Source organism: Sinohyriopsis cumingii, unplaced genomic scaffold (genome assembly GCF_028554795.1).
Source record: "Sinohyriopsis cumingii isolate HCF-2022 unplaced genomic scaffold, ASM2855479v2 utg001870l, whole genome shotgun sequence".
NCBI classification, from domain to species: domain Eukaryota; kingdom Metazoa; phylum Mollusca; class Bivalvia; order Unionida; family Unionidae; genus Sinohyriopsis; species Sinohyriopsis cumingii.
In genome coordinates this window covers 1,460,320-1,485,274 of record NW_028316076.1, presented here as the reverse complement: position 1 = coordinate 1,485,274, position 24,955 = coordinate 1,460,320, and the positions used below count along the sequence as shown (strand labels likewise).

The 24,955-nt window shown below is 38.7% G+C and overlaps 1 protein-coding gene across 1 annotated transcript in view; it reads right to left on the bottom strand.

Annotated features, from left to right (window-relative positions):
- Nucleotides 1–245: 245 nt before the first annotated feature.
- LOC149771417 (NPC intracellular cholesterol transporter 1-like) overlaps nt 246–24,955 on the bottom strand; it is a 73,166-nt gene continuing 48,456 nt past the window's right edge. The window contains exons 19-22 of the mRNA XM_089948492.1: nt 9,730–9,961; nt 7,697–7,810; nt 5,252–5,414; nt 246–4,822 (exon numbers count right to left, since the gene is read on the bottom strand). Of these exons, the coding sequence (XP_089804618.1) occupies nt 4,647–4,822; nt 5,252–5,414; nt 7,697–7,810; nt 9,730–9,961 (685 nt within the window). The 3' untranslated portion in view covers nt 246–4,646. The remainder of the gene's footprint in view (nt 4,823–5,251; nt 5,415–7,696; nt 7,811–9,729; nt 9,962–24,955) is intronic.

Genomic DNA, 24,955 nt, shown 5'->3' with positions numbered 1-24,955 from the left:
CACTGTGATGGGAAAATATGCTGAAATATACATGTATATGTGTGTTTGTGTGTGTGTGTGTGTGCGTGAGAGAGAGAGAGAGATAGAGAGAGAGAGAAATCAAATATGTAAAATCAGCAGTAAAAAATCATGGACTACTCAAATTCATGGTTGAAAAGAAATCATGGGCCACTCAAATTCAGGCTTGAATAGAAATCATGGACCACTCAAACTCATGCTTGAATAAAAATCATGGACCACACAAATTCATGTTTGAAGAGGAAACTAATATCAATATTTAATCATCCACACCAATGGCAACGTGTAACACATTTCAAGGACATTTGTATAAAAAGATACTAATTAACTGACCATAATGTTGGCCATGTTTTCAAATTTGGACGATACATTATTAATCAATAAGTGTACATATGTAAAGTATCATTTTCAAGTAACAAAATATCAACATAGACAAGTGTATTATATAAATAAATCATGCACTATATTACAAGATAAACCTATATTGCACACAAATCCCAGTATAAATGAACTATGGATAATTTTCAAGAAACAACACTATAAATTAAACTACTTCAAAGCAAATATTCATGCATTGAATTTTATAGGTTATAGAATGTATTTAATGTGGACAAATATATATGAACAAAGGTAGACTTCAAATACATTGATCATTAAAAATACTATTCTATATTGGAATGGCAAGTAAATATATCCTAATCCACATATTACCCTCATGGAAATAACGTTTTCAATTTTCGTTAATAAATTTATACTAATATTCATAAAAATATGCATATATTTAATTTTTTTTAGAACCGTATATTATGATCGTGACTAGAATATCGTATCACAAAACACATGTCATATATAAGGAAGCAGTTGATATTTACAGGAGGGATGGGGATGGTGTCATTGAAAGTAACATCTACACGGAACTTCTTTGCCAAAACTGTTACACAAAATTGTATAACCGAACGGGAGAATTACTAAGGCACACCCTTAAGTTTTTATACGTAAGAATGAATCCCATATTTTTTACAACGTAGACATATTCTAGACTACACCAAAATCACTCCAACTCCACTCCATCCCGGAAAATATCGAACATATCAGATATCGTCGTTTGAATGTTCACAAACGCAAAACAGAGATATCAGATATCATCGTTGGAATATTTACAAATGCAAAGCAACAAAATGTATACATATGTCATGGTTAAAAAAGAGTAGTAAATGTACTATTATATGGCCAATGCAGTCATAATCAACCTAGCTAAACATTATATCTTTGAAATTTCCTCAAACTGTTTAGAATTCCTTGACGTCTTCAAAACTGAACTCTCTGCATTCAATCTTACATTGTATTTCCCACACATACCACAAAAAGGTAACAGATAAAACCAAACGAAAAAGTAGAAAAGAAATTTCTTAACACTATATCTTTAGCATAACTTCCTTGACAGCTAAAGGAAAAGTTGAACATTTTAAATTATTCCCTCATCGAACACCTCCACTCCCACTCTGCCACGAGATAAACAAGGAACAACATATAAACTATATTTATTGATGTCAATTGTGATACGGTTTTGAAGATTGGGGAGGAGGGTACTTAACCTAAGGTACGATAATATGACAAAACGCGAGTTTATCCAAGTATTCCGTTTTCGAACTTTCATCTTTTCAGTATAGTTAAAAGCTTCTACATTATCGATGGAGGAACATGAGAATTTGATAATTGTTTGTGAAGAATCAATTTCTCGTTGAAGGAAAGGAAGAACTGGCATAGCATATTCATTGTGAATTTCAATTTACATTACAACATTCACGTTTCATTCTTAGTCCATTACATGACAAGGAATATCAATTTAGATTAATAACTGTTAATGGCATAAGTGATCATGTAGTGTTGACATTGGGGAGAAACCTTTTATCTCTGAAATAACGATTGCTTTTTTAGACCCCTTTCCCAAAATCAATTTGGAAGTTTTTCAATTAAATTGATGTTATAAGCTTTATTTATTACTTGTACGAAATGAAGATAGTGGATAAAACAATGTTTCATCAGATACACGCACATCAATTTAGACAATAGTATACTGAGGGGAAGGAGGAACGGAGGGGGCGGTTGACTCGGGTGCCAGAGGTTTTGGGGCACCAAAGCCACAGGCGCCAGAGGTCATTGGGTGCAAAAACCACTTTGGGTCATCACCGTCTCCCAAGGCGCCATGTACCCTTAGTACCCCACTGAATATAAATATTTTAATAATTTTTGTACAACATTCATAAAGTACAAACACTGCATTTAACCAAAAGAGCACTGTGTAAAGCAGACACAAACACACACTTTGTATTTACGTGAACCAAAATATTTTCACACACTTTGTATTAACGTGAACCAAAATATTTTCACACACTTTGTATTGACGTGAACCAAAATATTTTCAATCGATCTCTCATAAATTCAGTTGCTAGAAAAATCTCAATAGTGTCCAATTGAGCCCTATTAAAATTATAATTAAAAAGATGTACAATCATTCCAAAAGTATTAATTCATTGTTGCAAGAAAATGAGTCTGGGTCATGTGCATAGCACATGTATATATAATATATACATATATTTATTATTTTAGCTATCGGAGATTCAGGAATAGAATTACATAAATAAATATCTGAAAGTGTTATACTGCCCTGTAATTCATGCATGGTATACTGTCCTGTAACCCATAACCTGTGAGATATCACTGCAGTAAATGAAACTATGAGATCGTTCATCCAAAATGTATAGCGAATTTACATTAAAATCAAGGATTGTTATATTTAACTTGTTGCTAAGGAAGATTTGTACATAGGCTACTGGTATCCAACAAGAGACGCAAGCACATGTTTCTGCACTTCAATGTCAAAAATACATTTCCTTTAATGTTAACCATTTATGATAGATGTCGAAATTGTTTGGTAATAGTAATTACGTTTCATGTAATTTCTAATCGATTTTCTCTTTTGTAATTCCAAAATAATTATCTTTTATGTAAATCTAAAATAATTACGTTTTATGTAATTCCAGAGTAATTATAATTTAGGTAATTCCAAAAGAAAATTTAAGTATTTGTACAGGACAATAACTATTTTGCATCGCGTAAAGTTCAGAATGCATATTACACTGATCATCATGCGTGTAACTTCTGAAGAATACTTACAGTGTATGATGTGATCAATAGTTTTACACACTGTATATTGTTTCCGTTAAGTTTAATAAATGGTTCCTTTCGAAAGTACATGAACTGTTTCAAGCTATTTGACACTGTAATAGTCTCGTTCAACCAGGATTTCTCACATGGCTTTGTGTGATCTCCATGGTGCAAGGGTTCTGCGTACGGCGGAGATCTCAAGGAGCCTATTGGGAGATCTGGTTAAGCGTGATTAAAGTTATAAAAGTTGAGCTTGATTTTAGATTAATAATCGTAACAAAGAGAATACAAGGTTGAACAACAAACCAATCGTGAAATACATACATGTAGACAAACGTGGACCTGCACACAATTTTTAAATAGGTTTGTCCTATGTAACTTATCAAGATTCATTTCTGTATCGTTAAACAGTTAACAACCACCGCTACTAAGCTTGATGGGAGATGCAAAATAAATATTCTATTATGGTTTGATACAGTTAATTAAGGTCTGGAAACTCCTAACAAATTGTGTCTATAAGCAATCCTTAAACTAGTAACTTTGGTATGGTCAGGATATAAGTAACTTAGTTTTGAACATTATGTTACTTTGGCAGTAAATCAGTAGTGCTATATCCAGGTGACTGAGGCAGTAAACCATGGATGGTATATCCTGATGACTATGGCAATATAGCAGGGATGGTATATCCAGATGACCAAGGTCGTAAACTAGCGATGATACATTCTGATGACTATGGCAATATAGCAGGGATGGTATATCCTGATGACTATGGCAATATAGCAGGGATGGTATATCCAGATGACCAAGGTAGTAAACCAGGGATGGTGTATCCAGGTGACTGAGGCAATAAACCAGGGATGGTATATCCTGATGACTATGGCAGTATAACAGTGAAGGTATATCCAGATGACCAAGGTAGTAAACTAGTGATGGTATATCCTGATGACTAGAGCAGGAAACCAGAGATGGTATATCCAGTTAATTCGAATAGTAAACTGTGATGGGGGAGTCCTTGTTCGATCGTTTCCATTTGTTCTACAACAAAACATCTAAGGAATGTCGTTTCTTTAAGTTTAGCGTTTTTCCCTAAACTTTAAAGACGGCTATCTCATGAAGAGTTTATCTCGAAAATTCAGGACAGTCACGCCTGAAGAAGTTTTGGCCATTTGAAAATTTAGCTGAGTTCCCACTGGACTAAATGTTCAAGACAAATGTTTTAAATTGGTAATCATGTGTCCCATTGTCATTCCCCCCCCCCCCCCAGAATAAGTTATTTGGAGTTTCAATGAATTGCAAACGTTGCAGAAATGAAGAATCTTGAAAATCTCCTCAGAACCATAAATTATTCATTTTGAAGATTATAAAATAAATACTTTGTCCACCTTCGTAGATAAAACAATCCAGAAACAATACGTGTCCAAAATGAAACGTTCCTTGCATGTGTAATCGAACAGAGTATGTTATAAATGTATCACACTGCATGTACTAAATGAGTTGTAATTTGCAGGCACTCCTTTTTCGCGAATAAACATAGGGGCCTCATCATTGGTGGGTCTAGATGACGTGCTTGATTCGGATTTATTTTCAGTGTCTTTCTTCTGATCATTATCTTCTTTAGCTTTGTTTACCCTTGGACCTGTAAAAAACAAGCATAATAGTAATTGTAGTAAAATTAATTGCTTATTCTTTACACTATGATCTTAAGGTGTGGTTGCCTGTGTGTGTTCCTGTGACAGTGCACAGTGAGCAATAAGACCTTAGTGATGATCCGAAAGTGAAATTTCTATTCCTTTGTTTGTTGGTTTGCCTACAGTCCAGCCTCTCAAAGATATGCCGGTGAACCTATGAAAAGAACTCCACCGTGAAGTTATCTTTGAAGGTGTTTTAGTTTAACATATGATTCATATTGATCGTCACACAGTGGAAAGTTCAGTACTGATAAACAAATGTAGAGAATACACAGGAAAATTAATTGTGAGCCGAGTCTGTATGATAGCCAGGAAAAGAGAGAGAGGGAGACAGAGAGTGAGAGGGGGGATCATCCGTTGAAGTTATGTTAACTCACCTATATAACTAAGCAAGACGGGCAGGAAAATCAGCCCATGGGAAGCACCGAACAAGACGATTCCCAGATACATCCGGAAGTAGAAGACCTGGAACAACTGAGACTTTGAGAAAGCCAGGACTATAATGCCTCCAAGTTTGGTCAAAGTGATGCCGCTTAGCACCTAAGGAATAAATGCTTTTGATAATATTTTGTGGTTTGAAAATGAATAGGTGTTAATCCTTGATAAAGGTAATTAAGAAATAGTTATATTAAATATTATCTTTGTCTGTCAAGTAATTAAATTTATAAACTTTGTTTGGACTAATAATACAGTACCAATATCTAATATGAATTTGACGTGAAGAAATTATTTTGGTTTAACACTAAAGGCAATATATTTTCACAGTATTGGAAGCTGTGAATAGATATATAATGGGGTACACTATATCTTTATGCTTTGATAAAATCTTGTTCATGTAGCTACATTTGCATTTTCTAATTAATGCTTTTCTTTTGTTTGATATCTTATACATGACTGTTCATTTCATCTGAAATTTTAAACTAGTCTAAACATTTTCATCTCTTGTGATATGCGATTCTGCTTATCAAACAAAAGTACGACGCTAAGAATATTATAGCGAAAGGACTTAATCTATATCGAACAGTTGTGCTAACCTCCTACGTCCATTATTGCGAGTGTGCAAAGGGACCCTAGCTCTACTATTAGTGTGAGCTTTCAAAACTGCATATGATTTACAACCATGTTGTAACCACAGTTACGTTTTTTGGTACATTTTTTGAAGAAACATTAAAAAATTGTACACCATTACTATTTACCATTAAAATAATGTACACCATAACTATTTAGTATTAAAATAATGTAAACCATAACTATTTGCCATTAAAATAATGTACACCATAACTATTTACTATTGAATAATGTACACCATAACTATTTACTATTAAAATAATGTACACCATAACTATTTACTATTGAATAATGTACACCATAACTATTTACTATTAAAATAATGTACACCATAACTATTCAGCATTACAATAATGTACACTATAACTACTTACAATTAAAATAATGTACACCATAACTATTTACCATTAAAATAATGTACACCATAACTATTTACTATTGAATAATGTACACCATAACTATTTACCATTAAAATTATATACACCATAACTATTTACCATTAAAATAATGTACACCATAACTATTTAACATTAAAATAATGTATAGAATAACTATTTACTATTACAATAATGTACAGCATAACTATTTAAGATTAGAATAATGTACACCATAAGTATGTAACATTAAAATAATGTACACCATAACTGTTAAACATTAGAATAATATACACCATAACTATTTAACATTAGAATAATGTACACCAAAAGTATGTAACATTAAAATAATGTACACCATAACTATTTGCAAAGCTCCAATGTCATCAAGTCGTTTCCTCTCTTAAAGTAATTTTGATTTTATTCAGACGCTGGAGGGCTCTGCTAAGTGTGGCTGAAATAGGACATGTTTGATTTACTGTAGAGCTGTTGCTATATTAACTCCAAGACAGAACACTCTTAATTTTATTGGAGACTTCTTTAAAACAGACTAGCACTTATATCTTTCAAAAAAGAAGACTTAAAACAACTGCATTTAAATCTTTTACTCTCTTAATGTTATTTCAATTTTCTTGATAAACAGACAAGGGGGGTGAAGCAGTAAGGAGAAAGGGGGACATTCCTAATTACTGAGATATAAACTAATAAGCAAAAAAAGTCTTGAACCAGACTTGAACAATTTCCATCCGAAATTGGACGTAGTAATCTCTATGATGTCAAAAATAACTCTTGAAAATGAAATAAAATGTATCCACTTATGTAAACAATCCATAAAGGGTCAGTTTCCCCGTTTTCCCCCGCAACTGAAATCTGCAAACTAACTATGCAGATACAGCCTTTGCATGCTGAGACGAGATATAAATGTAGCGAATCAATTTGCAATAGAGTAGCATAGACCTTTACTGAGTACCGTCGCCGTCTCCCTTTTGTGGTTAGCGAAGTCAGTTGCACACATAGGCGCGTTGCATAATGGATATAAAGTACGACACATTTGTACTTTTTTCAAAGATGGCTGTTCACAGTAATTCTGGTCTTATGATGACAGAAACTGTGAGGCAATTGTCATCGAAGAAATTACTTTGAATAAAAACAAACTAAAATGCCTCGGTAACTACACTCTTGTGATTCATAAAGCCAGTACGTCATTTGTGATGTCATGACGTGTTAGTTTTACGTGCCACATATTAAAAACGTTATGTGATAAATTGTTGTACAATGTATTGAAATTATACAGGTCATTTTTAAGTTGAAGAGATTGTTTTCTTTTTATCTGTTCATCTGTTAATGAAGTCACTATTTTAAAAATCTTTAATGTCGTACCGAACTCCCCATGTGTGCTAGAGAGTCTTGTGCACGTTTAACACGTGTCGGCTGAGTACTGACAACAAATGCCCGAATGAGATGAGAGCAGAATTCCACAGATATCCCGATCGCCTGTAAAGAAAATATATTATCATAGTAAGTTTTTATATGAGTGGTACGACTGTAGCATTGGACATCAAATATACTGGTGGACATGAGTGATATCTTTGTGTAAGTGCCAGAGTTAGAACACACAACAAAACAAATCTTCGCTAGCCAAGGTTCCGATATGTTAACCCTATCTACATCGTGGCGTATCAATAAGATATTTCAGTGCTTTGTCCTAACCACATATATTGGATTTCAAAAGTTGTCAACGCAGTGGTGCATTGTGCATCGGCCGAAAATGGTGGAGGCAAGAGATTTCAAAAGGATACGTTTTAAGTTTAACATCAAAAGAATGAATACGTACCAAAAGAGAAGCCATTACAGGTGTATTTGGGGGGGGGGGGTTGTACTTGTACAAACACAAACCAGCAGTGGAAAAATGCTTATTTATGAGTCAGTTCCTGTTGCATGCTCCTTTGCTAACCTTGTCTCGATCATGTAGAAACAACGTTCAAATGTGAACAACTTGAATTTGAATGGATGCGGTGGCTTGCTGCCGCATCCAATGAAATTCACAGACCGGAAGCACCGAAATATCTCATCATTCCACAAAGGTGTAGCTAGGGTTAGCATATCAGAACCTTGGTTAGCAAAGTTGGACATATCCGTATTGCATGAGGATACAACAAGATGGTTATCGTAATATGACCTGAACAAGCACAAGGTTTGGTGAGGGAAACAAGTTATTGCGACGTGAAAACAGTTTTGCAGCATAGTTTTAAATATTCGTATAAAGATATACATATTGGTACAAAAATGTACAGCTAAGTAAATCTAAATTTATTGTATTATAATATAAATATATTGATGATAAAACGGTTCATGTAAAAATAATTGTTATTGGCTTCCTTGACCTGAAGTATAAACTGTTCATGTAATAATAAATAATATTGGCTTCTTTGCCTTTAATTATAAACTGGACATTTTACGTCAATTCCGTATGATACGTAGCGAAAAATAGCAGTCACATTTCTGGGGTAGTGTGTTAAAACAGTTCAGTAAAGTTTTGGTTACAGTTTTCATTTCCATGTATTTTTTTAAAAAAAAACATTGTTGTATTATCCTGACACTTAGTATGAATAATAAGCTAAGACAATTCATTCTGTCATATCACTATCTGAAGATACGACAATTTATTCTGTGATATCACTATATGCAGCTAAGACAATCCATTCTGCGATATCACTTTATGTAGCTACGACAATTCATTCTGCGATATCACTATATGTAGCTAAGGCACTTCATTCTGCGATATCACTATGTGTAACTAAGACAATTCATTCTGCGGTATCACTATATGTGGCTAAGGCACTCCATTCTGTGATATAACTATTTGTAGCTACAACAATTCATTCTTCGATATCACTATATCACTATATGTAGCTACGACAATTCATTCTGCGATATCACTATATGTAGCTAAGACAATTCATTCTGCGATATCACTATATGTAGCTAAGACAATTCATTCTGCGATATCACTGTTTGCCCGATTCTATCTTAGGGGTCAATTTTTTGTCATACAAATTTGCGTTAAGGTTCTGGTTAAACTTTTTGTTCCATTTTCACAGATTTCCTCAACACCATGAAGGATGTTCTTAATATTCTGGATGAATCGTCATAAATCTAAGACAATTCTTACTAGGTCACGCTCGCTCACTATGCAATCAAGGTTACTGTGATACAAAATTTGCATTATATTTTGGGTGACCTTTAGCTATTTGCTGCAATTTCCTACATCCTTTCACAGGTATTCTTCGTACATGGGTTGAATCAATATTACTCACAGACAAGGTTTTTTTTCCTTCTGAACCATGCTTAACCGAACTGTTTAACCTTGAAGAAAAGGTGACACAAATTTTTTTAAAATATGAATCACTCACCATAACCAGGTTGACAAGGGAAACAGCGTTAAGGCTAATATCCCACAGGTACATCATTCCTGTCATGTCCACCAGGATCATTAGAATCGTCATTAAAACCAAGAATCCGGAATAAAAGTCAAATCCCAGCAAGATCACAGTCACCACAAAGATAGAGACGAGACAGACTCCCAAATTCAACAGTGTATCGTTTACGATGGTCAAGTATTGCTCATAGAACACGTAGAAAATACTGTTAGAAGATAAAATGGGTAAACAAATTTCATCAATATAAAATATTTCAGACTCATTTATATATTTATTGTTTTAATTGTGTAGAACATCAATTCAGTTAATCATTGCAACTAAAATTGTTCATGAAGGTCAATTTGATTCGTGCAATAGAACGGGCTAGACGAGCTAACAAAAAAAATTGGCTTAACGGACATAAATTACATACTCATATGGCATATTATGTAACGTAGTATAAATTAGCTTAATTTAATGAGATACGTCCGAAATGGCGAGTTCTGTACAATTCATATTCTGTACCTTCCTTTCTGATTGTTTTTCATAGTACGGGAAACCATAAATAGTTCCATTGGTAATATGAAAGCGCAGAGAAAAGACATTTATGTTTTATTAGAAATATTTTATTTTAAATTAGGAAAACCTACACTTTTGCTAAAATGACGAGGGAACTGAGTTTCAGAAAATATTTTAATGATAAAGATTTCGGTGTAAGATAGTTTGCAGTCAATATTCTTCGCAAATACTATTTATCACAAAAAGCAGCAGGGGGGGCGAATCCGACATTTTGTCCAATCGTCATTTGGCTTAATTAGTACTTTCTGCACTCAGCGGATCCGGTGTCGTCAGCGCCTGGTAAAAAAAAAAACGACGTCGTCGTCGTTGTCATCGTCGAGGGGCCAAATCGACAATTGTCCGGACGTCATTTGGTTTAATTAATACCTTCTGCGCGCCGATCCTAGCGTCGTCAGCGTCCGGTAAACACAGCGACGACCGCGTCGATGTCATCGCCCCCCCCCCTGCTGCTAAGTGGTTATTTACAATTTAACCGAATATTTGGTCAAGTCCGATACGATATCGTGTCCGAGGATCATGTAAATTTATCGTTACAAATCCATGTGGGGTCGACTGAGCATGACTAAAAAAGTTTCGAAAAACATTAAAGTCCATGTCACCGCCGCACCATGTCTGCCAAATATTTCGTAGCGTGTGTGTATCAACGCCGTTGAATACAGCAAGAATATTACAGTTGTCTCTGATTACTTTTGGAATCTGAGTGTATCGTTGAGTGACATATATCACGTCGGTGTTTTTATGCCTGCCTCTGGAAAATATCCTAGCTGGGTTTTTTTGATTGTCTAACATAACATCATCGTACACGACTAGATTGTTAACGTCGCCATCAATATCATCGATACCCGGTGCATCATTGATATCCGTAATAAACTCGATGACATTTTTTTTAGCGATCGCTGATGCATTCTCGTTGAAATCTTTTAACACCTCGTAGCATCGTTGATCATCCACGCTAGGAGCAACTAAATACAACTTATCCCACTTCATCCATCTCATTATTAAATTGAGTAACAATTGCGTCTTGCCGGATCCAGATGGTCCGATGATAATCATCCGGATCGAGTTTGGTAACGCTGCAACATGCTTAACTGGTTCTCTTGTTTTAGTCGCTGAAAAGTCAATTATATTCATGTCTCTATACATAAATTATGGATCTATATTGTGTAAAGTGTAGAGTGCGTACTGGCACAAATGATATGACAACCGTTACAACAAGAAATAACAGATCGGCGCTTACTGGCAAGTGTGTACAATGCGGTATAAAGAAATTTAGATTTATTTCTATTAGACCCGGAGATGTTTTAAAAAAAAGCGAGGAGGTGATATTGCAGCCAAGTTATCAAAACTCCCCGGAACCCCGTGGGCAAAGTATCCAGGAGAAAAACACCTCCCAGGATATAGCTACTGTGGCCCCGGAACACGATTAGATATCAGACTCGATGATCAAAATCAGCCCAAACCCGGTGAGTATCCAATAAACGCTATCGATAAGGCGTGTCATGCTCATGATGTTGCTTACAAAAGTAGCGATCTGCAACAGCGTCATATCGCGGACGTAAAATTAATTCACGCGTTAAATGCTATTCCTGATAAATCCTTCAAAGAAAAATTGGCCTCATGGTTGGTAAAATCGGCTATGAAAGGTAAATTAATGATTGGAAGCGGAGCTTCTCGCGCTGGTAATTGAAAACGCTAGCGTTTATAATAACAACATGGAATCCATCTATTATTCTCCGAGAGGATACTGGAAGGGGAAGGCCGCAATTGGTAAGCTTGCAAGCGCTGCAAAAGTAACGAGGGCCGTTGCGGCTAATTGGTTATCCAAACAGGCTATATGGCAAATCTATCTACCACCGCCTAAACAAATCAACTTCTCGCGCTTTGATGTTAGCGTACCTAATGAAGTTCATCAGGCTGATATACTATTTCTGCCGCATGACAACGGTTACAAATACGCGCTAACCGTAGTTGATGTTGCGAGTCGATACAAACAAGCGGAGCCGTTAAAAACAAAGTCAGCAACTGAAGTAGCCGCTGCGTTTGAAAGAATTTATCGAAGAGGTCCTCTGCGCTGGCCAAATCTATTACAAGTTGATCCTGGTAGTGAATTTCGCGGCGCTGTTTTATCAACGCTGAAACATCATAGCGTCGCGGTACGACGAGGTCATACTGCGCTACATCGTGATCAGGCAATTGTTGAACGATTCAATCGGACTGTTGCTGAACGGTTATTTGGATATCAATACGCGAAGGAATTCATCCAAGAAAAACGATCTCGTGAATGGGTTAAAAGGTTGCCAGGCGTAATTGCAGCGTTAAATAACGAGATTACCCGAGCAATCAACATGAAGCCCAGCGACGCGATTAAATACGAGTATATACCCGGAAGATCAAAAATAGATAGCGTTTCCAAGCCGATTCTCGGCGATGTCACCGTGAGATATCTGTATGAACCAGGAGAGCTTGAAGGCGGTAAAAAAAGAGCTACTGATCCTATTTGGAGTGTTACCACACATAACATATCAACGATAACACGATCAACTGGTAGACCACCGATCTATAAACTGGATTCAACTGCTCCTCAGCGCGGGTTTACACGCGAGCAACTACAAGTGATACCTGACGATACTCAATTGCCCCCGCGTGGTCTTAACTAGCGCCGTTGCGTCTATTACATTCAAGACAGGTCAACCTCACATTGTTTTTGACATGACCGAGACTGTTATCGATCCTGTCCACGGTAAATTGGCGAGTGTCTTTATCCGAATAACGCCAGCGCATTACACAATTACAACTCGCGCAGTGATTATTCTGTTGTTGTCGTAACGCAATTATTAATTCGGCATCAATATCAAAACGCCGCTGTTTTTTTTTATCCTGTTGGCGGTAACCCGAGAGTTTTCTATCAATGACGCTTGCATCGATGGTGACTCCGTCACTGACTCCGTCACTGGCTTCGTCACTGACTCCGTCAACAACAATTCTTCGAAGCTGATTGATCCTTCGTACTCTGGACACCGCAAGATAGACTAGATTTGACCATTCGATGCGATTATCAACCATCCAAACAATTGTATCCGTGATAGTCAGTCCCTGCGAGGAATGTATTGTCGTTGCGTATCCTAGCGTCCACCGGGATTTATCAGCACGTAGCGCGTCCTCGACGACGCTGATATCAACGAGCACGATATCATTCAGCACGAGAATTTGTTTTTCTGTCCGGCCTGGAATCTCAACTTCAATGTTCTGCCGCCGTGTATCCGCGGGTCTATAACATAACGGCACTGGACGCGTTGGAAACTTTTCCTTATGCAACGTAAACAACTTCCGCTGAAGTGTGTCTCTGACTATCTTTCTACTCGCTACAATCAAATCATTTGGTCTCCATGTTTCCCAGAATTCATTTAACGGCGTTTCCGGAATCACCTCGCGGATTATTTCACATTGAATTCTATCCGGCTGTAATCTGATTAATTTTTTAACCTCGCGCAGTTGTTCATCAAGTGCTCGGTAATCAGTATCGGTTTCTTCATAATAGTCCACAAAACCCTTTAACCAATCATGTGGACCCTCGCCGACAAATGGTGGTGGTTGGCCATGGTCGCCACACATGATCACCGCTGTATTCGCGCGCAGCAACCACTCAAGAAACATTTGCAAAACATCTAACGAAACAGTACATATTTCATCCCAGATGATAACCTCAGGAATAAATTTTTCACCCATTCGATCAGGAGTCCACTCACCGCCGCTGTATCGAAAAAAGCTGTGATAAGTAACGGCGTCAACATTTCGTTGTTTTATCTCTCGCGCTAGTCTATGGGTCGGTGTAAGCACGATTATACTTGCCCGCGTTCGAAATAATTCAATTGCCCGAGTCGTCTTTCCTGACCCGCCACAGCCGCTTAAATAAACCGTCTTGTGTCTACAAATTGGATCAGAACACGGTGGTGCATTAGACCATTCTGATAATTTATCACCGCGTAGGTAATTGTTTTCAACGGTGACATCTGCTGACGGGGAATAATCGCGTCGTATTTCATTTTTAATTCTCCATGTACCCCAACTCTCGTCCGGACTAGTAAACTCGGCTACGTTTCCCTTATACTTTACGTCTATGTAAAATGAATCAACGGCTACTCTAACCGCGGTGTTAGGAAATCTATTTATCATCGAGAATAAATTGATAGCGGCATAACCCAGCATAGACGCCCTCAAATGCGGGTATGCCGGGCTGTCTCCGTCGCTGTAGGTAACAACTGTACCCAACCTCGTTCCATTGGACAAGAAAGCTGTTTTGCAGTTCACGTATCTATTTTTCGCCACTGCGTCCTTGATTACGAAATCATATTCTGCGTCATCTATAATCAGCCGTGAGCAATATCGTTTGTAGTCGTAGTTTTTTCCACCTTGTGTGAACTTACCGATTATTCTTCTACCGAGATCTTTTGCCTCTCTGTTTCGTTGGTTAAATATTCTCCTGGACCATTCGACGATATATTCCTCGTCGGCATCAATGTTTTTTCTGGACTCGTCAATTATGCTATCTAGACGCTCCGGTTCTGGTAACCAGACTTCAGTCTGTGCCCGGTATGATATAATCGCGTCACTGACAATCAACGATACAAGCATGCTACAATCAATCATATACCGTAGCAGCGCTATTGGCAACCACTTCTTTTCAGCCATGTGTCTACCGATCCAAATATAGCAACAGCGATGAAGTCCTGCCGCGAACTCAAATGATACTATGCGAGCGAATCCGGTTAAATCAAAATCAGGCAGTGGTCCATTAATAGCAACACGAGTCATTTCATGTCTGGGGTGTCCAAATCGTCTAAAGTACTCAGCGGCGGATCCATACCCGAGAAAACTCGCTGGATAACAGGCAACCATATCAACCGAGATCATAGCGTCGCGGCTGTATTCAGTGTTCCATAGTCCACCGTGATAGTATTCCAAACAACTGGATTGTACATCCGGTAGAAATTCCTTGCGCGTTGGACTCCACGCATTTTCCCTCGCTGCAACATGAGCCGCAACCGATGGAATCGTAAAACAATTTGTTAGCAGTTGTTCATCATGCTCTTCAAATTCTATGGCGGTTTTTTTCATCCTGTTGTGAAATGCTTCAGTGCGGTATAATTCACCGTTTGGTCTTACAAACTGATCAAAGGTATCAGCGCTGCGAAGTAACCACACTGATACAGGGTCGTTTTTACACAAACAAGCAATAGCATCAAATAGTTTCCTCTCCGCGAGAAACCCGTTCTCTTCCAGGAATTCCCCCGGGATATACTTTACTGTTCTATCCCGTGGAAATATTGTGATCGCGGGCGTCCATGCGTGTTCGTTATGATCAATAATTTTGATTGGGGCTCCATTTGATTTATACTTTGATTCATATAATACTTCACCGGTTATCGTTGTAACGGTTATTGGAAATCTCAGCGATGTTTCTAATCTCGCTATGTCGCTGATGGTTGCTCCTCGCTCGCGCACTGTCTCCTTCCACCGGTTGATTTTGCTACGTCGTAAATCAGTCAATTTGTTTCCTCGACACGCATTTGTAAAATGCTCTATTACTCGTTCTGCTACACAATTTATCCCCGTTGACTGTTTCATCGGCGCTAGTTTTCCGATATCAGGTTTCTTATTTAACGGGTATATTCCATAAACAACTGCTGTTTCAGGATACGCTCGTTCATAGTATGGTCTGTCAACTCCGGTTAACAGCCCCGGCTTGGAGTCGCGGCTAACAGCGACTGTTTTCTTGTCGCTGAGAACCGGTTCAAATTTATCACGTATGATCCAATTACCTGATTCCACCCGGACAATGAATTTTACTCTGAAGAAATACTTGCTGGAGCCAAGTTGTGATATTATCGTTGCTGCGCGGTTGTCGTTCATGGTAGCATCAACAATGCCATCAATTCGAAATGTTGACCAACTATGAGATGCACCATCACGCTTGAATTCATTGATACAATCGCGTATTTTACTCAACAGGGTTCTATCGTTTATTAACGCTTTTGGTGTGTCCCTGAGGACTCTATCGAGATTGAACTTAATATTTTTCCAGGGCTTAATTGCTGCTAATCTCTCGAACTCATCCATATAATTAAAACAAGTATTTAAATGAAAGAATATAGTATAATGAATAAATGCAAATGGTTGATGATTGGGTCGACAACCCCGTGCAATAAATCATGTAGAGGTGAATTCTGCGGGTATCATTTACAAAGCGTTCGTAATGGTTCTCTTGGCCCCCTCCCGTGCTTGGTTTGCCACGTCCGTGTAAGAGGAAAATCGCAGTTGTGTATCAATTGTGGCGGAAAGCGATACAGAGAGTTAAAACGCTATTATGACAAGCGAATTAAAAACGCCGTCATTGACCCCACCGCTGACTTCGTCATTAAAACCCCCCAAGACTACGTTGAAAGATTCATAATTAAACCAAATAATAAATTAGACAAGTAGTATTATTATACAAATGGACCGAGAATTTCAGCCGCATCCCCTGCTCGTCAATTACGAGGCATCTCGCGACGGTGTTGTTAGAAATCGTAGACTGAAGAAGCCGGTTGGTACCGTAAATAATCACGGGTATTTGATATTTGGTGCCGGGGGGAAAATTTATCTTGTTCACAGGGTGGTATTTGAAGCATTTAACGGACTGATCAACGACGGTCTCGTTATTGATCATATTAATAATAATAAGACTGATAATTCTCTTACAAACCTGCAAGCCATCTCTCAGAGTGAAAATAATAAAAAAGGCCAAACTGGCAAGTTTTCAAAGCAAGCAAGGGGTGTCAAATCGTTTGATACGTCAACGCACGAGGAAAAAATATTTCAGTCGATGAATGAGGCAGGAAAATATTTCGATATTTGTAGAGCCTCAGTTCGAGATGTTGCAGAGAATATAACTAAAACAGCGATCTCAAAAAAGACGGGGCACAGAATTCGATTTTCATATATAGATACGAAGTCACCGTGACAAGGCCACCGGCGCCCATGGCGCTGACGAAGTCGCCATGTGAAACGTTATAATCAATAAATTGTCTGTTCCGGAAGAAAACAAAGTATTCAGTGTTGTTAAACACCTTCGGAATTGATACACGGGGGTTTCATTTTTTTTTTTATTTAAAAACAAGATGTTCTATAAGAATAATGAATATCGAAGACATCAATAATATATTAGCCGAGATTTCAAAATTAAAAAATCAAGGAATTGAATTATCTGATGGTCTCGACAGTGAAAAAATATTATCCGATTATGAGATTATTAACGAACAATCGAAACGGGGGCGTTTTACCCTGGCCCGCGAGTACTTTTTTATAAAACGATTACAACATACGATCAATGAAAACTTGTACCACAATGACGCAAATGCATTCATTGGACTATTCACTGCCGTTGAAATAATACGAAAAAAACTCGGACGTGTTTATGAACGACGCCGGGAGATTTCTAGTAAGATCAAAAACATTAGAAGGATTATAGACGAAAACTCCGGCGGGAAATTAGAAATTGCGGAGCAATTGCAATAATGGTAGGCGAATCACTTACTAGTCGGCTAGCCAGAGAGCGGCTAGCGGCGCTTAAAAAGTTCATACCGTTACGAGACAGGGTCCGAGAACAACTTCAAACGCGGCAGCAACTACAAACCGATTTTACTGTTGGAAGCGAACAACTCTTTGCCCCGGTAACTAAAGCGACCAAAGATGTTACGGCGGCAACTGTACCCGTCCTCGATGCGCTTGAAAAGATAGCGGCAGAGACAAAACAAACAAAAAGGTCTTTAGAAACACTCCCTGCAAAAATAGCGGCTGCCACAACACGGAGGTCACCACCACTCGCTATAATGGACCCACAAGAACCTTATGTTACAATGGCCGACGAAGAAGAACTAGGTGCTACCGCAAGAGAACCAGAAGAAGAAATACCGGAAGAAATACCGGAAGAAATACCGGAACAAAAAGAGAAAAGGGGGAATATACCCCGTAATGTACTTAAGAAGAGCACAATAGATCAAATTAGAGGCTTCAGCAGCAGGGAAGAATTAATTGATTTTACTGCCTCCAATTTTGCTAAGAGCATACGAGATAAGGAGCATATCAATAGCGGTTACGAGAAAAATATAAAGACGTTAAAGGATTGGACAAGAATAGTGTATTTAGCGAGTAAACACGAGAATGCATTACCACATCGTGGTGATCCCGATTACGACGCATTCCACAAGGAAGTTGAAAAAAGGGTAAAACCAAAAAAAGGAAAAGGATACTCTGTTGGCAAAGAATCCTACGGCGTTACCTGTCCTAACAGTGTTCTCAGTGATATATCACGGCTAGAGGTACTAATCGGAGGAAAACGAGCCGGAAATAACTCTCCGGAAATAATCAATGAGGCCGCTGATATTTGCAAGCGGTTATTTACGGGCGGTATCATGGACGTTAGTGCGTATCGAACGCTCATAGACGAGTTAGTGGACGATTAAAATTGTTGTTTTTTGACCGTTTTTGTTAATTTTTTGACCGTTTTTGGTCGTTTTTTGGTCGTTTTTGACAATTTTTTGAGGGCAAAAACCCCACGAAATCATTTAGAGAAAATCGATGTTTTTGCTGAAAAAATCGTAAAAAACGACTATAGGCAACAAAAAACGACCAAAAATCAAGAAAAAACCAGAAAAAAAACGGATTTTTATCGAGGGTAAAAACCCAAGGAAATTTTGATAAAATTTATTCCGGTTTTCCACATGACAGAGTAATGGAGGAAATGTCAGTATTAATTTTTTATAGGAATTATGACATTTCCTCCATACTGATGATCGATTTTGTTTTGCAAAACTGACGTCAACCGTTTGCAAAATTATATAATATTGTAAATCCGCGTCAATTTTGACCGTTTTTTGCCATTTTTTGACTGTTTTTTGCCATTTTTTGACTGTTTTTAGCCATTTTTTGACCGTTTTTCGAGGGCAAAAACCCCAGGAAATCATTTAGAGAAAATCGATGTTTTTGCTGAAAAATCGAAAAAAAACGACTATAGGCAACAAAAAATGACCAAAAATGACTAGAAATGAAGAAAAAGCCGGAAAAAACCGGATTTTTATCGAGAGTAAAAACCCAAGGAAATTTTGATAAAATTTATTCCGGTTTTCCACACGGCGGTGGGGGAGGGGGTGATCAATCACTGGTGATCACAATCACTAATTGAAAAACCGGTGTTTTTATAATAAAGATGATCATACACTACAACCACGATAAACCAGTACTCGTCTACGTGGTAAACTCGCGATTGCCTGTTTACCGCGCGTACTATGGAGATGGTCTCGGTAGCACCATTGCGGGGTTGTTTACAAGAATGGCTCCAAAAGTAGCGCCGTTAGCCAAACAATTAGGAATGAAGGCTATTGATGTTATTCGTGATAAGGGTATTAGTGCTATTGGAGACGTTGCCGGAAAGGCGCTTTCAGCCGCGCGGGACAAACTAATGTCGTTGGTGAGGAGACAAAAACAGAAACCACCGGTGATGCCATCAACGACAGTGATGCCTGCGAATGTCAGTAAAGTAATAAATAACGCCGTGGAAGAAAAATTAGAGTCGTTGGTAAACAATAATCAAGATGACGCCGCAAACATAATAGCGGGGAGTGGTTTAAAACGACGACGATGATTTAGATGCATCAGCGTATTATTAAATAAAATGTTTAAACGAACAGCCGATCCGGCGTTTGATATGGACGCACCAGTGCACAAGGATGATTCTGTCCGTAATTATCAATTTTATTCCTATCATGCAGTACAACCCGACATACGATCGCGAATTGAACTTCAAGTCCATGATACCAGTAAATACTTTTTGCCGTGTGAAGCGTTTATTGAAATCGAAGGAGAACTTGTAACAGAGGCCGATACTCCTGCTGTACCAGCACCGTATCCAGATGGTACCAAAGTTGGCTTAGTCAATAACGGCGTAATGGCGCTATTTGAGAGCGCAAAATATCTCATTGACGGGCGAGAGATCGAGTCTATAGAGCGCGATGTTGATGTTGCTACAACAATAATCGGGCTAGCAAGATATTCCGACGATTATACAAGATCAGCGGGTCCATCTATGATGTTTGCAAAGGATACTAGAAACACTGCTGGAAACTTGCAATTTGTGGTAAGACGACCAAGAAATAATGCTAATAACGCTGATGTTGATGTTGAGAATATGATTATAAACAGCGATCCTAATTTTAACATCGGAGCTGCAACACGCATATCAATGTTAACAGGGGCGCGTAGATCTTTCTCATGCGCGATTCCACTGCATCATATATTTGGATTTTGTAGGAACGTGCGAAAAGTTATCTACGGAGCAAAGCATACCGTGGTGCTTGTGCGAAAAGGTGATGATAGAAATGCAATTTGGAGAATTCCAGCGGATCTTGCAAATCCAAATAATGACCCTGGTAAAGTCGTTTGAACTAAAATGTCATTGTGGATGCCAGTAATGACTCCATCCATTACCACAGAGGCACGATTGCTATCCTTTATGGAGCAGGGAGGAAAATCATTACTAAGTTGGCTAACAACAACAACAGATACTAAGCAATCAAATATCAATGGTATATTCACATGGAACCTGGCATCACAACAAGGCATTTCGGCTCCGCGTCATATATTTGTTGCGTTGCAGGATATGACGAGAGTTGATAATCAATTATTCAGCCATATGATATTTGATCGATTAGGCGTTACTGACGTCTCGCTGAGAATAAACGGCCAGCAGGAACCATCCGAGGATATACAACTTAATTACGGTCAAAACCATGTCGCACGTGTGTACCATCGGTTGCTGTCATATATGAGTCGTGATCAAAACGTCGACACTGGTTTGCAAATATCACAATATGATTTCAAAGAACTATATCCGATCTATTACTTTTCGCTGGAACATCTTGATTTAACAAGACAGTCCGTCGTTGATATACACTTCCGAGCTAATGTAACTCGCGGCGCTATTGCTAATTATAGAGCTATTGCTGTCATCCTCAGCGATAAATCAATGCTGTTGGAAGGTATTGGTGGACGAATGAGAATCATTGATGCGCCAGTGGAAAACATGTAATTGAAAGCACAAACACGTTTACAATAAAATGTCGTATAGTGTCGTCAGTGTAGAGTTGACTGATGGTCAAGTCAAGAAATTACGATCAAAGTCGGCTAAGCAATGCGGGACCACAATAACGCTGAAGCCGTCGCAGATGGCGGGTGGTAATCATAAGATATCGTTGACGGCGCGTCAAATTAAACATTTCAATGATGCGATGAAGAATAAAAAGGGTGTTCAAATAGATTTTTCAGCCGCAGCGATTAAAAACATGGAAAAGACCGGTGGGATATTTCCGCTGTTAGCTGCGATTCCAGCGTTGATTGCCGCGGCCGCACCAGCAGTGGCTAAGGCGGCTGCGTTGGGGGCCGTTGGTACCGCGGCGGGAATGGCACTGAAAAAGGCAACCGGGAAAGGCTATAAAAAAAACGACCCGTAGCCGGAAAGGGTCTAAGACTACCGGGGACCCCGTATTCATGGTACTCGGGAAAGGGTCTAAGACTACCGGGAACCCCGTATTCATGGTACTCGGGAAAGGGTCTAAGACTACCGGGAACCGTTTATTAACTCAAGAGTCTATGACTCCAATGTCTAATTTTGATTTAATAGACGCCGCAAACGCGCTAGCGATAAAAAACTTCAGAGGTATTTTTATGAGGGATCAATTACCGGCGGCACCAAGGAATATTGAAACCGGCATAATTAACCTCGATGGGTCCTCCGGAGCGGGAACTCATTGGGTTGCGTACGCGATTGATCCACGTGCGATCGTCTATTTTGATTCATACGGGTTAGCCCCGCCGAAAGAGTTCATGCGGTATGTCCGGGCGTGTTCAGCCCGGGTTTTTTATTCCACTCTGCCAACACAGCGATTAAGTGACCCACCGATATGTGGCCGTGAGGTATTGAACGTACTCGCGGCGATTTCATCATCGCGAAAACCACCTCATATGGTTGTAAACGAATACACTAGTGGGGTCGTAGAGGCCCGGCGGGTTAATTAGAAACGCCGTTTTTTTTTACAATAACGATGATTGATATTTGGGGACGACCGGTTTCGGCGCTGAAAGAATCCACGGAAACGCTCGCCACCGATGACATAAAAAAACTAATCGAGGATGAAATCGCTGATACGTTGAATTTAACCAGTGTTGACCCAGGCGAAATAGTTGTATTTCAGGACCGCCAGGGTAAATTGAAATCCAGTAATGTGTCGCTGAATGACGTTTTAATACGACAGCGTGACGCCGCCGAGGGCACTATCGCGTTGTATACCGGCGACGGACGACTCAAACCGGGTGAACATATATCGACAATAACGAATAGGGTAACATTAGTCCAAGACGGTTTTATAAGGTTGGATAGATTGGTAACCGAACTTGACGCGCAGGTGAAAAAATCTGTCACCGAGGTGAAAAAATCTGTCACCGATATACAACTCACTACCGCTAGTTTTTTTGGGACCCCGACGGTAACCGAACCGAATCTTGCAACAATAAAAAATACTATTTCGGAGTTTACAACGCTGTCGGGCCAATTTTACACGTTACGAAAAAATGTTAACAGGATCGATGACAACTTTGATAAATTCTTTGGTAAAAAAAATACCAAGCTGGATGAGATTACAACAACTATAAATGATATCACTGCGTATGGACAGGAAATAAAAACAATCAAAGCTGATGTTGAAGCGAACAGAAATGGTGTAGTAGTACATGAGCGGGAAATAGAAATAATCGGCGCTAATGTTGCAACGATCATAAATAATGTAGACTCGCATAGACGGAAAATAGAAACAATCAAAACTGATGTTACAATGATCATAAATAATATGAGCGCGCATACACAGGAAATAAGAACAATCAAAACTGATATTGAAGCGAACAAAAAGGGTGTAGACGCGCATACACAGGAAATAGGAACAATCAAAACTGATATTGAAGCGAACAAAAAAAATATAGACGCGTATTGGCGGGGAATAGGAATAATCAAAACTGATGTTGCAGCGAACAAAAAAGGTATAGACGTGCATACATATGAAATAGGAACAATCAAACTTGATGTTGCAGCGAACAAAAAAAGTATAACCGAGAATACACGGGAAATAGAAACAATCAAAACTAATGTTGCAGCGAACAAGAATAATATAGACGCGAGTTGGCGGGGAGTAGGAATAGTTATAACTGATGTTGAAGCGATTAAAGACAGACTACCGAGAATGGCAGAGCAACTCGAAAAAATAAAAACCCCTCATGAGAACATCATCAACACAGTATACACAATTCGGCATGGATCATTTAATTGGACTCCTACACAGAATACAGTAAATATTACCGCAACTGTTAAGGGCATTTATCGATTGACACTGGTTTCAATGATGCAGTTTAATATATTATCGTCGAGTTCATCCGGGTTTAACAATACAATATCAACAATTATAGACAAGGACGCAACTGAACAGTTTACAATTTATGCCGTTGATGGAAATCTAGCCGGGGCAAACATCACATGGTATGTGGAATTTGTAGCGAATCTAAGTAATTAAAAACACTAGCTCTTTTAAAATAAAAATGACCACCAGGGTAATTGAATCAGAGGTATCACCGACGTCACATCAATATCGATTCGATACCGCAAAAGAATTCTCCGCGAATTTGAAAACGCTTTCCGAACAATACCGTGCAAAAATAAAAAAATACCGCCGAAAAATAACCGCCATCGACGCGGTCGTGTACTCGGTGTCGGGTATAGTAGCCGGTACCGGTGTTATTTTATCCACGGTGACCACGATAGCCCCGATCGCTGTTCCAATCGCTATCTCCGCGATGACAACAATTGCTGAAGTTGCCAACGCAATCACTAGGAAGATATCATCGTGTTTTCAGAAAAAACTCGACGAGTATACAGTAAAACATCAAATAGTATCCGACGCGTACTCGAAATTATCCGGGTTGATCTCGTTATCGATTGATAATTTGTCCATATCCGATGTTGAATTCTCCACGATGGTCCAGTTGTATAGCTCCGCGATGTCAAAAATCGAGGATTTTCAACTGGAAGACGGAACCACTTCAATGGGCTCTGGTTGTTGAAATTAGACACTTAAAACAACGAATAATAATAATGTCGCTGAACCCCGAAGGGTTTCAATTACTTCAGCGGATCGCGTAGAACACCACTCCGGTACAAACAAATATGATATCGATAACGTCAACGAAGCCAGAATTCAGTGTGAACTTCCCGTCGCCGGTTCCAGTGAAGGAAATAGCGCTGGCAAAATTGCGAATATATCACAGTTGGCCTAATATCCGAGCGGACGCATTTAACGGACAACAACCTAATAACTCGCTGGTTTTTGCATGGACAAATAAACCCGATGGAACCCCAGACTGGAAGGAGGTTACAATACCAACTGGGTCATACCAAATAGAGCAAATCAATAAAGAATTTCAACGCAGGATAAAATCGATCACAGGAAAAGAATCAAAAATCGCTATTACGGTTCATGAACCGACGTTATCGTCGACGATTGAAATA